Source organism: Aulonocara stuartgranti, assembly GCF_965226115.1.
Source record: "Aulonocara stuartgranti genome assembly, chromosome: 11".
Taxonomy (NCBI): Eukaryota; Metazoa; Chordata; class Actinopteri; order Cichliformes; family Cichlidae; genus Aulonocara; species Aulonocara stuartgranti.
The window spans coordinates 20288021-20303406 of NC_138947.1; the positions used below are offsets into that span (position 1 = coordinate 20288021).

At 36.3% G+C, this 15386-nt stretch overlaps 2 protein-coding genes across 2 annotated transcripts; both read right to left on the reverse strand.

Moving 5' to 3' along the window:
- Window positions 1–648: 648 nt before the first annotated feature.
- Window positions 649–2466, reverse strand: LOC309717706 (sialic acid-binding Ig-like lectin 12). The gene is made up of 5 exons (XM_082552489.1): window positions 2435–2466; window positions 1959–2081; window positions 1310–1717; window positions 897–1217; window positions 649–689 (listed from the first exon to the last, which is right to left on the reverse strand). The coding sequence occupies exons 2-5, from the start codon at window positions 2017–2019 to the stop codon at window positions 658–660; spliced, it is 822 nt and encodes a 273-aa protein (XP_082408615.1). The 5' UTR covers window positions 2020–2081; window positions 2435–2466; the 3' UTR covers window positions 649–657.
- Window positions 2467–4894: 2428 nt separating this feature from the next.
- On the reverse strand, window positions 4895–14329 carry LOC309717701 (basement membrane-specific heparan sulfate proteoglycan core protein-like). Its single transcript, XM_082552477.1, has 12 exons — window positions 13951–14329; window positions 11090–11260; window positions 10458–10871; window positions 9881–10201; window positions 9508–9765; window positions 8616–8873; window positions 7792–8049; window positions 7371–7628; window positions 6994–7278; window positions 6680–6785; window positions 6512–6581; window positions 4895–5725 (listed from the first exon to the last, which is right to left on the reverse strand). Exons 2-12 carry the CDS (start codon window positions 11148–11150, stop codon window positions 5426–5428), a joined length of 2589 nt encoding a protein of 862 aa, XP_082408603.1. The 5' UTR covers window positions 11151–11260; window positions 13951–14329; the 3' UTR covers window positions 4895–5425.
- Window positions 14330–15386: the final 1057 nt, after the last annotated feature.

Consider the following 15386-nt stretch of genomic DNA (forward strand, 5'->3'; position numbering starts at 1 on the left):
ATTGTACAGATCATTGTTAGTTCCATTGTAAGGATTTATATTGGAAGTCAACGTTTTCCAAACAATAAGAGCTGGAGGAAAACTTTCAATGCCGCAGGTTAGATTCAGAACATCTCCCTCTTTAACGACCGTTCTCCCAGCGATCTGAGGTTTCCTGTAATCTGTGCAGCACATTTACTTGGTTTATTTAAGGAAGGAGACAATAACATATAACCATTTACCACAAAAATATGAGTGAGCTTCTGCACTAAATTGTAGATGCTAATGTTAACAACAAACTAAACTGATACAGTGTCTTTAACATGTGCACAGTTATTTTCTATCAATCAGCATTTAAAGGACAATTTGATCATTGTAGAATCTCACTGGAGGTTTTCTCTTGAATATACACACAATATTTACAATGTTTCCATTTCTATAACTACATTCATTTTCCAGGAATGTTCTTTATGAAAGTAATCCTGTCTCTTTTTCAGAAGACCGTTTAAAAAAATTGTTTTTTTCTTTGAAAGCACAAAATTGTGAACTTACACATCACCCTTACAGTGACTTTCTCCTTCAGAGTATTGTTCATATATTGAGCCGTACAAACATACTGTCCAGCATGTTTTGTTGTTGCATTTAGGATTATAAATGTTGCTGATCTCGAATCACTTTTCAGGTTTGTGTCAGAACTAAGTCTGGACCACCTAATCAGAGATAGAGGGAAACTTTCAACACTGCAGGTCAGATTCAGTGATTCATGCTCCTTCACCCTTGTAACACCACGTATTTTAACTTCTTTCAAGTCTATGAGTCAAAAAGACAAAAAAAATAACTTCCTTACATTTTTCTCCCCAAAAGTTGTACAATTCAACAAGGTTCACAACATTTTATGTTTGTAGCAAAGTACTCACAGTTCACATTCAAGGTTGAAGTCTCTTCTGTAATTGTTTCACCTGTAAAACTGATCTTACAGGTGACGTTCGTGTTGTGATGTTTAGCTGATGGGTTAAAGGTCAAAGTTGAGACAGGACTCTGTGTTGCATCAGTCAGATTCTCAGTCTTGTAATCAGTGCTGTTTCCTGTAATGTAAGATTCAGTCCCTCCTGCTCCTCTCCATGTCCAGGTGATTTCAGGAACAGATCCAGAGCAGAGATCAGGAGCAGTGCAGGTCAGTGTGGCCTGCTGTCCCTCAGTCAGTGTGGGAATCATTACTGTGGGCTTCAGCTTAAAACCTAATGGAAACAATTCATTTTTGATTTTTGGTTATACATTTAGGGTGTTTAAGACTTCAAGCATGTTTTTGTTTTAGTCTACATTTTTATACCTTTTACATAAACAGTCACTCTTGGAGAGAATGAAAATCCATCAGGTTTTCCATTCAGTTCACCAATAACTCTGAGGTGATATGATCCAGAATCAGACTGTTTTAGCTTATTAATGAAGATGCTGCAGTTGTTCTGGCTCAGATCAGGCTCCAAAAAGGACACTCGGGCTTTAAACCCAGATTGAACTTTAATGCTGTTGTTGGTGTGAAATATCATGATTGGATTACCACATCTTGGTTCAGATACTTCACATTTATACCAAGCTATATGTTTAGGTGTAAAGCCATCACCAGTCCTATAAGAACACGGGATCACAACACAGAGCCCAGCCTCTACTGTTACTTCTCCCTCATTGAGAGTGACACAGTATCCACTGACACAGTGTTGTCGTCCCCAGGCTGAGGCACCTATTAATGCAAGGGAAATATAAAAAAATAGACAGTTTTTAGTTTCAAACAGTAAAAGATCGTGTCTGATCCTTGATACATTACTACTTGAGACAGTAATAATACTAAATTATCATAAATTCTGGTTGATAATAGATCATTTATAATCTGGATACATGTTATGAAACAGTTTTATATGCAAATGTTAAAAGATTATTGAATATCAGCTGAATTAGGAGGTTACTTAGAAGAAGATACAAACTTATGTCAGCACTGCTACATGTCACAGAGGAAAGCAGAGCTGCCAAGATGAGGACAGACATGCTTGATATCCGATGCTCGACACGTTGAATCTCTTCCTCCACTGGACAAATTTGTATTAATGCTAAAAATAAACATTCGGAAATTACATTAAATGAAAGACTCCAGCTACAGTCACACATCTCATGAAAGTCACATCTTATGTCACATGCTTATTTATGTTGTAATTATGATGTGTACATCCTTTACCGAGGACTACGGCTGCTCCAAAGACTTAATCTTTATATAGTTAAGCACTTAACAGGACAGTTTTATGTTATCTGTATCAATGTATTATACACAGTTAACTCATAGTTATTACAGCAGTGAGATCAATAATAGTTTAGTATAAAATAAATAAGATAAAAATTGGTTAAATAATATAACAAAATATGGTTCATCTGCAGTTTAAAGTATAAACTTGAAAACCATCTTTACCTATTTTTGTCTTGTTCTTGTTCTCTCTTCTGTCCGAACTGATCTGTGCTGACGTTTTAATTCAAAGTTTCTGTTCCTCACTTTTTTCTATTTCTTCCTTCGTTTTGCAACAGGATTCCCAGATGTTTATCAGCATAACACTGAACTTTACAGACTGGCTTTGATAAAGTTATTATTACATCACACATACGTATCATACATATCACATATGTATGATATACATATGTTTCATTTCATTGATTGAATAATTAGTGTTTAGTAGGAAAAATGTTCTTTGAGGAATTTAAATACCAGTAAAATCATATCATTGTGATTATTGTGTTTTTTTTATTTTTTTTATTTTTTTTTCTGTGACTTCAACAGAGTAACCCACAAATAGAACAACTATATTGCCATTAATGGGCTTTGTCAAAAACTAAAAACTGCATGTATTAAAATGGTAGATTAAATGGAGTAAAATGCCCAAAATAAAATAAAGAATGCCACTCAGCATTTCCCCATTTCAGCTGCATACAACATCTCTGCAAATACTTCAGCATTTTTTTTTTTTGTGTAACGTATTTGTATTGTGTGACAGCTGTACTGTGTATTTTAACACCATATAAGGCACTGATGTGCTCGCTGTATCTATGGAAACCTCTTGTTAAGCTTGAGGTGTAACATTGTGTGTGTGTGTGTGTGTGTGTGTGTGTGTGTGTGTGTGTGTGTGTGTGTGTGTGTGTGTGTGTGTGTCATTCCAGTCTGACAGCTTGGGGGGAAGAAACTTTTCCGTAGTCCTGTAGTGAGGGCCCGGATGCTCTGGTACTTTTTCCAGAAGGCAGCTTCTAAAATCTCAGATGAAATGCATGTGAATTGTTGGACAATTTCAGATGATCTAAAGTACCCCAGTGACTGACTCAGGGTTTAAATGAACTCTCCTTCTGGAACAGAAAGGCCAGAGTTTCCTTCTTTTCTTTTTTTGAGTTGAACTTTTTTCTTGAGTTCTTGTATAAGAAAATAGAAAAGTGAGGGGAGAATGTAAGATTGCTATAGGGTCAACACGTGTGGTGCTTTTAACTTGGAGCCGAGATACCACATGCTTTAAAAAGAATGAGTGACAATTCCAAGTCAATAGCCAGGATTGCAGTATGTTGGTCTATTTTCTAATACCAATGAGAAAATGTGCTGCTGAAAAGAGCTGAAGTAATCTACAGTAGCAGAGAAAACAAAAGCATGAATAACATTTTCATGACATTTAAATCTGGAGATGGCTGTTATTGAGAGTGTGGGCTTTTCTCATTTCTCTCACATTTTATGCTTCCATTTCTTTCTTCTCCATCCTTCTGCCTGTAATTTGGAAATTTATCTCAGTGTGTTGCCTTAGAGGAATTCCTAGTTCCTAAAATACATCTGGAGGAGATGGGAATGAGGACCTCTGCAGAAGGAGCTATAAGCAAAGATTAAGCAGCAACTTCAGGGGCTGAAAACTGAAACAAACATAAAAGAGCCACCCTTAGTGAGGATGCAGAGGTGGTCCGCTTATCTGTAAAGTATAAAACAACCATGACACACCAGGAATATAACGCTAAGGGTTAAAATCATGTGTACAGAGTGTGTTAAGGGTTAATAATATGTGTGGATAAATTAAAAACATAAACTATAAAAAATATTTAAGGTTATGATCATGTAAAAATCACAGATAATTTTGAGTTAAAAGCAGGATGAGTTTTTTAAAATTTTGTTGTGTCTTTAAGTACAGATGCTGGGTTTGGTTGTACTTGACTTATGTTACTCAAAGATGCCACTAGATGGCGCATACTGCTCAGGATGAATGCAAAACCTTGTTAGAGGCAAGTAAATGAAAATAAATAGTATATGAATATATAAAGAGTGTTGATATTTTGTAGCCATAAAATCAAAAATTGTTTATATTCTTTGCACTTTAAGCACTTGTTGGCCATGTCTTAGAACTGATATGCCTTTCCTGAAGAAAATGTTGCACGCTTCGTTTTGTAGGGAAATACGTTACCATACTGAAAAAAGGGAATTTCATCATTACTGTCATAACCTGATTTTGCCTGCTGGAATGAGAAAACTGTTGTTTGAGCAAGCAACTTAAAAACAGCCCCAAATAATATGTAAACTGTAGTGTGCTTGTTGAAAGTGAGCATGCAGACTGCTTGTAATGTTAAGCTATAAAGACTTTTGTATATTGTTTTTAGGAACCCTTACACGTGCATTGTTATTGTGTACTTAAGGAGTGTTCGGGGACTTTTGACATTAGCATTAGAACCACTGAAGCTAGTTATATCATTAGCTTGAAATAGATTGTTTGGTATAAAACAAATGATTTGGTCAAAATAAACATTCTGACTTGATGAACGTGTCGGATAAAAACTCAAAAAGAAAATAAATGATCTCATGCAAGACAGGGAAAAAATAAATTTACTAAGCAAAAAGACGTACATTTTTCAGCAAGAATACAAAGTACAAAAAACATGGTTTAAAATGGCATTTTGTGAAAGCACTAAAAGGAAACTCCAAAGGTCATTTGTCACACTTTGGCTGTACACTTTCAAATATATGTGGCCAGACAATGTCAGTGTTGGCCACCTGGAAACTTAAACCGTTAAAAATCTGCAAAATACATCAAGAATACAGTAAAAAAAAAGTTAAGCCACTATATTTACTACTACAGCTAAATGTCATTGGGCAAGATTTTATAGTAAAGAAGTATAGACATCTAAAAATTGCTTAACCATGACATTTTTCTAATATGTGTAATCATTAAACTATTGCAGAGCATTATATTCAGAGGTAACATTTTCATCCCTGTAAGATTTGATTTGTTAATATTTGTGAAGTTTACAACATAGAGAAAATTTTAATTCAAACACAAAATGGAAATTTTAATTCAAAAATTAATTCAAACACAAAATGGAAATCCATCCATCCATCAATTACATCTGAAGAGATCAATATTTATCCTTAGCAACTATACAAAAGAATTCCTCAATTATCATCTATTATGTCATTCACAGTGGAGTACACTGCCTCATCTTCCCCTTCCTTCTTTTCTGGTTCACAGTGTTTCATCTCCCCCTCCAACATTTTACCGTCGTCTCCATCATCATCTACTTGTTCTTTTTTTATTATCCTCTTGATTTCAGCGTACTCCGTCTTTGTGCTTTCTTGCGTCCTTGCTGGCTTTGTTTTTAACAGGGAAAAATCAATGGTGGCATATTCCACTTCTTTTGTCCCACTGTTTGAGTTCAGGGTCTGGTTGTTTTGTGATGCTTGACCATCATATATCTGTTAGGTACAAAGTAAATTGTTTCAGTCATTTATCAGCTACAGGCAGCCAAACATTGTGCAAACTATCCATTTATCTAGTGTGTATTCTTTCATGCTTCAAAGGGTGTGAGTTCTGCGCCATATTCTAAGTCAAGCTATCCTATTTGTTTGGTTTCTCTCTCCATCTGTCCCTTCCTGCATTGTGCTGGTGTAAGGTGTGCACCTGTAAATTGCTAGGCAGTGTTAAACGTCGCCTAGCAGAATAAAGGCAGCGTCACTTTATTCTGAAGCCTCTGCCTACCATTACAGCTATGCCTTGTTGTCAGCCCATGTTTTCAATGATGCACCTATCTAAAGTTGTATAATATGTAGTGTTCATTAAAGGATTGGCTTTTCATTTCTGGAAAACAATCATCTTTCCTGACACTGTCTTGTGTGTTGTTATTTAGTGTAGTCCTGGTGGACTGAGCTGACTTATTATTGTTTCACCTGATAGCGCTGTGCAGTGAGTGGTTAGTTTGGTGGGGTGGTTTGTTTTAATATAAGAGATGGTTCAGTGTGTGTGTGTGTGTGTGTGTGTTTGAGAGAGAGAGAGATTCCTATCTACATACTATGCATATACATCTGCCTTTATGTAACACAGAGATGTGAAAGATTTTATTTTTATGCCTTGAAATCATGAGTTTTATCCAGTGTGGATTACCAGCAGCAGTAAGACTTCTTCCAAATGTATGCAAGATATTTGTGCAGAAACCCATTTTATTATTTTAAGTTATATCAAAAAAGATAAACCAACATAAATACCAGTGGGTCATCTGGACGTGTCAGCATCACAAAAGTGTCATTCAAATGTCCAGAACTCGTCATTTCTTTCCTGTAGAAAAGGGCATATTTACAGAAACAATGTTGAAATGAATGTTAAATTGCATCTACACAGAAACATTAATAATAACTACAAAAATAATTCTGTACCTGTAGCACTTTTTTGCCAAAAAGCAAACACCTGATGAAAGAACTGCACCAATCAAAAATGCAATGATAATTTCCAGAAATTGCCACCTAAGACCCGATGACGGCTCTGCACTCGAAGGAAACAACATGAAAAACCTGTTAACTCACATATTGAATTATATACAGCACACCTAATGGCTAGTCTAATGATTGTCTTAATTACATAGGTCATAGATTACATGGGTCAGAAAATGGTAGTAAAAATGTCAAGTGGTTAAAAATGTTACAGAAAGGGTTTTAATTTAAAACAACAGCAACAACCAAACAAAACTTACCATCTTTTTTGGACAAGTTGTTATTGATCAGCAGGTTCTCTCTTACTTCTCCATTTACATTGTTGCTGACACATTCAACAGTGCTGTTGCCATGGTTTTTTACAGTGAGACTGACAGTGCTGTTGACTGTGTGGTTTGATACACTAGTAATGACAGAGTACTCAGTGTGGTGATTCAACAGAGGCCATGTGATGTTAGGTAAAGGAAAGCCTTCACTGATGCACACACAGGTCAAACCCTCAGACTGAAGCACACATCCTGAGCCATTCTGTATCTTTGTATGCCCTGTAAACATGTAGTCAGAATCATAAAACAGGACACGCTGCAAGCTATAATGTTAATGAACTTCAGGTTAAAAATACATGCCATCTACTTACAAGTCACAGTTACATCAACATATGAATTCAGAGTTGTGTCCAGATGTTTTACTGTACAGATGTACTGCCCTGAATGTTCTGATGTTACATTATGGATGACAAGTGTAGCTGATCCAGTGTCATTGTGCAGCTTTGTGTTAGAACTAAGTTTAGACCACACAATCACAGATGGAGGAAAACTGTCAACACTGCAGGTCAGATTCAGAACATCTCCCTTCCTCACAGTTGTATTCCCAATGATCTGAGCAGCACTGTTATCTGTGGAGAATATTTAGGTGGTTTATTTAAGGAGTTTGGAAACAACACTGGCACATAATCATTCTTCATGGCTTCAACTGCAAAATTAACCTGGAAGATGATAAGGCTGCTGATGACATCACTGGTGATGTTATCCAGTAATGTGACAATGTGTGGTACTTACATATTACTGTTATGGTGACGTTTTCCTTTAGGGTATTGTTCATATATGTAATTGTACAGATGTACTGTCCAGAATGATCCGGTTTCACATTTTGAATGACAAGTGTAGCTGATCCAGTGCCATTGTGCAGGTTTGTGTCAGAACCAAGTTTAGACCACACAATCAGAGATGGAGGGAAACTGTCAACACTGCAGGTCAGATTCAGAACATCTCCCTCCTTAACAGTTATATTCCCAATGATCGGAGCAGCCCTGTTATCTGTAAAATACATTTCAGTGATTTCAGTGGTATATTTATGGAGAGGGCAAGTTACACTGACATGTAATCATTCAACCAGAAAAATGAAGGATAAGAATGATAACAACGCGAGTTTAATTAATGCAAAGTGTAAAATGCCACAAATTTCATTAAAATGCTAATTACAATTTGGTCACCGTGCATTATCATAATAGGTTTCAAAAGGCTCTTAATACATTTCCTCTTACTTCCCCTGTATAGTGCAGTCTACAGTGTTCCTCTTTCTAAACAAAGTTTTACTCTACATCTATAAATAAAAGATATACATTTGTACATCGTCTTCAACTTATCAAAATTATTTTAAATGATATTTTTGAAAAATACAAGTTGTCAGTGGTATCACTGTCTAAACATTTCAAAGCCAATATACACAGATGTTGAGATGATATCACATATTTAACGAGGTGTGGCTGTAAGAGTTATTCAAAAGAATTACACTAATTTAAATGCACCATTTCAGATACCAGATGAAACGAATATGACCACTGCTAAAAATCTTCTGCTTAAAAGCACAGTTTTGTACTTACATATCACTGTGATATTGACATCCTTCTTCAGGGTATTGTTCATATATGTAACTGCACAGATGTACTGTCCAGAATGTTCTGGTTTCACATTCTCAATGACAAGCCTGGCTGATCCAGAATAACTGTGCAGGTTTGTGTCCGAACCAAGTTTAGACCACACAATCAGAGATGGAGGGAAACTTTCAACACTGCAGGTCAGATTCAGAACATCTCCCTCCCTAACAGTTGTATTCCCCATGATCTGATGTGTCCTGTTATCTGCAAAATACATTTCAGTGAGTTCAGTGGTATATTTAAGGAGAGGGCAAGTTGCACTGCCATTTTCTGTTCAATCAGAAAAATGCCCGAACACCCCCCAAAAAACATAAAAAAAAATCACATCTTGCAAAGCTGTGTAGATGTTAACTTGCAGGATAAGAATGATAACAATGTGTGTTTAATTAATGCAAAGTGTAAAATGCCATAAACGTCAATAAAATGCAAATTACAATTTGGTCACTGTACAACATCATAATAGTTTTCAAAAGGCTCCTAATACATTTCCTCTTACTTCCCCTGTATAGTGCAGTCTACAGTGTTTCTCTTTCTAAGCAAATTTTTACTCTACATCTATAAATAAAAGATATACATTTGTACATCGTCTTCAACTTATCAAAATTATTTTAAATGACATTTTTGAAAAATACAAGTTGTCAGTGGTATCACTGTCTAAACATTTCAAAGCCAATATACACAGATGTTGAGATGATATCACATATTTAATGAGGTGTGGCTGTAAGAGTTATTCAAAAGAATTACACTAATCTAAATGAACCATTTCAGGTATCAGATGAAACGAATATTACCACTGCTAAAAATCTTCTGCTTAAAAGCACAAAGTTTGTGTACTTACATATCACTGTGATATTGATATCCTTCTTCAGGGTATTGTTCATATATGTAACTGCACAGATGTACTGTCCAGAATGTTCTGGTTTTACATTCTCAATGACAAGCCTGGCTGATCCAGAATAACTGTGCAGGTTTGTGTCAGATCCAAGTTTAGACCACTCAATCAGAGATGGAGGGAAACTTTCAACACTGCAGGTCAGATTCAGAACATCTTCCTCTCTAATAGTTGTAACACCACTGATTGTAATTTCTTTCATATCTGTGAGATAAAAATACACATTTTACAATCATGTTATTTCCTTTTCAGAATCTGCTGATGATTCAATAGATTTAAAAAAATGCAAACAATAAATAGGAGGTTGCAAAGTACTCACAGTTTACATGTACAGTCAAAGTCTCCTCTGTAGATTTTCTACCTGTGAAGTTGACCTTGCAAGTGACACTGGTGTTGTGGTGTTCAGCTGAAGGATTAAAGGTCAAAGTTGAGATGTGTCTCTGTGTGAAAGACTTCAGATTGTCAGTGTTGAAGTCAGTCCTGTTTCCTTTAATGTAAGATTCAGTCCCTCCTGATCCTCTCCATGTCCAGGTGATTTCAGGAACAGATCCAGAGCAGAGACCAGGAGCAGTGCAGGTCAGTGTGGCCTGCTGTCCCTCAGTCAGTGTGGGAATCATTACTGTGGGCTTCTGACTAAGACCTTATGGAAATAAATTGCATTAATGAACCCAAATTAACTACCGGAAGTTCATCTAGCACATTAATCTGGGTTCAAATAATAAGCTATTTAGTGAAAATGGTCGTTTTCCCAGGAACTGCTGCAGTTCCTACCAGCTACCATAGAGGTTAACAATTCCCCAAAATAATGAATACTTCATTAAGGCCTTAAAAATACTAAATATGTTATTGTACATGACATTTTTCTACATGATTGGCCTTGGAATAGCTTTTCATACCTTTAACAGAGACAGTTACTCTTGGAATGAATGTGAATCCATCTTCTTTCCCATTCAGTTCACCAGTAACTCTGAGCTGATATGATCCAGAATCAGACTCTTCCAGATCATTAATGATGATGCTGCAGTTGTTCTGACTCACATCAGGCTCCAAACGTGAGACTCGTCCTTCAAACGCAGCCTGAGCTTTTTTGTCTGTGTTTTTGTTGCTGTGAAATATTATTTCATCATCACTGCAACTGTGTTGAGATGTTTCACATTTGTACCAAACTGTATGTTTGGGTGTAAACTCATCAGCAGTAGTGAAAGAACACGGGATCACAACACAGAGTCCAGCCTCTGCTGTTAGTTCTCGCTCACTCAGATTAACACAGTATCCTTTGTCACAGTGTTGCTGGCCCCAGGCTGAAGCACCTGTTAATGCAAAGGGAAAGATAAATATAATGATATATCACAGTAACTTGTATTTTTTACACAAGGTGTTTGTTTGTGCTATATACAGCAACTATAGTTTTCACATTTCATAGTGTATTATATCCAGGTTAATAAAATCTTATCATCTGGATAAATTTCAGGAAAAAAAGATTCAAATACAAATAAAGCAGAATTACATAAAATGAGAAGATACAAACCTGTGCCAACAATGCTGCCTTTTACAGAGAAAAACAGATTTGCCCAGATGAGCACAAACATGTTCGATGCTCGAGACGTTCAGTCTCTCCCTCCACAGAATAACTTGTCCAGCAGAGGAGCAACCTCTGCTGTTATTTTTTGTTCACAAAGGATAACACCAGTTTTGCAACCTAATTACAAGAATACAGAAGAGTCAAAATGTTTTTTAGCATTGCTGCTCTCAGAGAAAAGCAGAATACCCCAGATGAGAACAAATGTTCGATATGTGACATGTTCAGTTTATCCCTCCACAGAGAAACTTGAACACAGATGATGTAAAGATGCAGAAATAAAACAAGGGATTGTCCACATTTTACATAATATATCTTAAAGGATGTCACATAATTTGTTAGCAGTCATATGTATAAACTCGGTCTTAATACATAGCTGTATCATTTAATTAATACAACAACAGAAACAAATGTAGAAACAGTCCACCAGTTTTTTTTTGTCCAGCACAAGTAACTTTTGTCAGCAGTGCCATATAGAAGAAAAGGTGGAATTGTATTTATTTTTTACCTTTTTCCTGTGTTTCTCGTTCTCTCTTCTCTCCACAGTGATCTCAACTGACTGCCCTAGTCGTCTCTATTTTCTGTTTCTTCCTTGTTTTTGCACCAAGATTTCAGGAAGTTTCTCAGCACACGTTTAAATGTTACTGAGCAAGACTGGCTTCAGTAAAAGCACCATCTTATATCACACTATGTAAATGTATTTCTCACTACTTAAGCACTGAGAAATGCAGCTGTTTTATTTGCTTAAAAAAGACCCTCTACTGCTGAATCTCTGCATAGAGAGTATTTTTTTCTCTCTCGATAACTCGAAGCTGGTAAAAATTAAGGAATTGGAACTGGTGAAGAAACCTCATGTTACTGACAGTGTGTGGTACATGCACAGTCGTGGCCGCAAGTTTTGGCTGTGGCATAAAGTTTCTTTTTTGTGTACTTTGCTGATCTTTTGCTATCACTTGCATTTAATGTCTCACTGTATGTATACATTCAAAACAGAAGTAGCAACAAATCCAAAGGCAACTACCCGACTGTAGGCCACAATTGATCTGAAATCACATTACTGGCACACTGGTACAGCACATGTGAGTGAAAGCTTCACAAGCAACAGTGGTGTGTAAATTCAATAAACATAAGAAACATGTTTCCCCCCTGTTTCTCTTTCCCTCCTTTGTGTATTTAATGTGTCTTCCTTTGCTGTTTGTTGCGTCGTCCGCTCACGGTGCTGTGTTTTTCTTCCATGCTCGTGGTAATGTTCTGGTTCTCTGTTTCCTGGTTTTCTAGTTTGCGCTACACGTTTTGAGTTTCTAGTTTAGTTTTCTTGTATTTTATTTTCAAGTTTTTCTACAGCAATAAAGCTGCCATTTTGAGTTTATTCCTTTGTGTATGAGTCTTGCTTTTGGGTTCTTCATCCTGCCTGGCACACATCACATACTTTGACATTCTTGGGGATTTGGCAGATTTCAAAGTTTCATACATGCCTTCATATTGCAGAGTTCACATAAGTAATATTTTTACGTGCATCAAAATAAGTTGTATTTAAAAGGAAATCTCACAATGTCTATGTTACCATTTTATTTTAATATCAATATTCAATAAGCCAAAAATAACTAAAACTAGCAACATGTACAGTAAATTTAATGGTCAAGACAAAGGGTGTTTTCACATCCTCTTTTAAGCTGAAAGAGAAAAAGTGTTGAATAGACAGTTGTGTGTGTTTAGCTGTTTCTTTGAACCACCAAGTAGTTCAGAGAAACAGCTTGCCACTGGCTTTCATGTTGGCAAAACGATTGTAAGTCACATATTTTGTCCAACTGTGCTTCAATGCTGTGGCTGTGTTTGGCAAGACACACACGGACGTTTCCCTTCCTATAAAATTTAAGTAACATTATTACTTAAAAAAATACTCAGGGAAGTTCAGTTAACGCTATGTTTTGGAGTTTGTACGTGCTTTGTCTTTAGGGGCCACCGTATGTAAACATATATAAATAAAACCACAGTTTATTTTTTTACATTAATAATTCCTTTTGTGCATAATTTTATATTTTTGTTAATAATAAATTAATTAAAGCAACAAAACAACCTGAAGAGCCGGTTGGGAGCCGAAAGAGCCGGCTCTTTTTAGTGAGCCGAGCCGAAAGAGCCAGTTCTCTAAAAAGAGCCGGAAATCCCATCACTACTCTGTTGCAGTGTCTGCTTGTGAGTCTGTCTGTAAGTTCAGTCTGTGTTTCCTGTTTTGTTTTGAAAGTCCGTGTCTCATGTTAGCATGTCTGGTTTTGCTTCCTTTGTCTCGTCAGCCCTGATGCACCCCAGCTGTTTCCCTCCTGTCTCCCATTCCCTGATTGCTCCTCTGTGTATTTAAGCCCTGTGTTTTCGTTTGTCTGTGTTGGGATTTATCCTCATCTTATACTCCCATATGGAAAAGATATATATAAATCTTATAAAGTTTGTATCTGTCTTGTGTGAAACTTGTATGAAAAGCATATAAGAGTGAAAACAGATATAAGACCCCTTGAAAAATTATATAATGAAACTTGTATGTTTTGGATACTTACTAAAACAATATATGAAAGTAATGAGAAAGTGGCCACTTTCATGAGTAAATCATATATAAGTTTTTACTATTTCTTTTCCATATGGGCTGTGTGTACTGTCTGCCTATGTGAGTTTATTTTGTAATTTTCAGTTTTGTTACTTTTTAGTTCAGCATTAAAGCTGGCTTTGATTTCACATTTTGCTTCTGAGTGTCTGGACTTTGGGTCCTCCTTACCACCACTCCTCCCTACACACAGCCTTCACATGACATTTTCACCCACCTTAATAGGTCTTGCATTAGTAGGGATTGTGTTTCCACACCAGATCCTGGAAATTCAACTCTCAAACTCTTCCTCTCTAGGTCTTGAATAGTGTCATCTGGTTGGTTAACTCCTAATTACAGAGTAGGATTTCCTCCTTAAACTTCCATAATACACAGGTCCAGCAAACTGACAAGTTCCTATTCTGTGCTATCAAAACAAATCCACAATAATCCTAATTAAACTGAATCCTTCTTCTGGTAAAATTGAATTATTATAAAAGCAAAACCATTCGGGCCATGTTATATCCATTTTCCTTTAAAATATTCCTCTCTCTCACTGGAGTCTGCTGCTGCAACCAAATGCAACTGTGTTGTACCACCTAGTGATGGGTCCAGCAACACTGACGCACCGGCGCATGTATCAAGCTCACAGAGCGAAACCTGTATCGGTGCGTGTGTCGCTTTAAGAAAAAGTCACGTGATCGATACAGCTGCTGTATGCTCATTGCCAACGCTCTAAACTGTGTTTAAAAGGTACCACATCTGCATCTGTCAACGGAATGAGTCGCCACCCAAAAAAACAAAAACAAAATAACTCTCGTAAAGAAACAGATAATACATATCTCTCCATAAAAAATGGAGCCCAAAAGAAAAAGAAAAGTTTCTGCTGTGTGGGATCATTTCGATCTTTTAACTGCATATAAGGTAACTGTTTGTGTGTCTTTGTTTCAGTGTAATCTATCAGAATAGAAAAAAACAGCAATGTGACATGCAGTGTAAAGTATTTATTTCATTTTATGCAGGTTAAATGTCACATCTGTTCTGCGGCCAAACATGAAAATGAGAAGACAAACACACTGAGAATGAACACAGCTAGGCCTATATAGACATCGAGCAGTATTATCATCATTTTTTTTTCATTAATATATGTTTTATTATTTTGAAATCAAGCATCTAGGAAGACTGTTTTTGACCAGGCAGTCCTGAATATATATATATTTTTATAAAGTATTGTGGAGAGTGTTGGAGAGAAACATTCCAAGATCAAAGGATCCTTTAACATACCGGGGGAATAGGAAGACATCTTATCCGAACCTTTTCCACCTGGCTTTACAGTTTTTGTGTACCCCAGCTTCATCTGTGCCCTATGAGCGTGTGTTTTCCAAAGCTGAGGAAATGGTGTCAAAAACACAATGGACTGAATGCAAAAACATTGGATAAACTTATTTTTCTGAATAGAAATTTATAATAAACTCTGAGTCAAATACATTTAAATGGGTAATGTTACATTCACAATACCTTCATTTTAATTTTCACTTAATGTCATTCACAATATATTTTAAAGATGTCTACAATATTTGCAATGTAAAAAATCTAAAATGATTCCATGGAAAGTACAACACCTTACAGTGTATACAAGTATGACTAGGTCATTGAATCAGTGCCTGTTGTGAG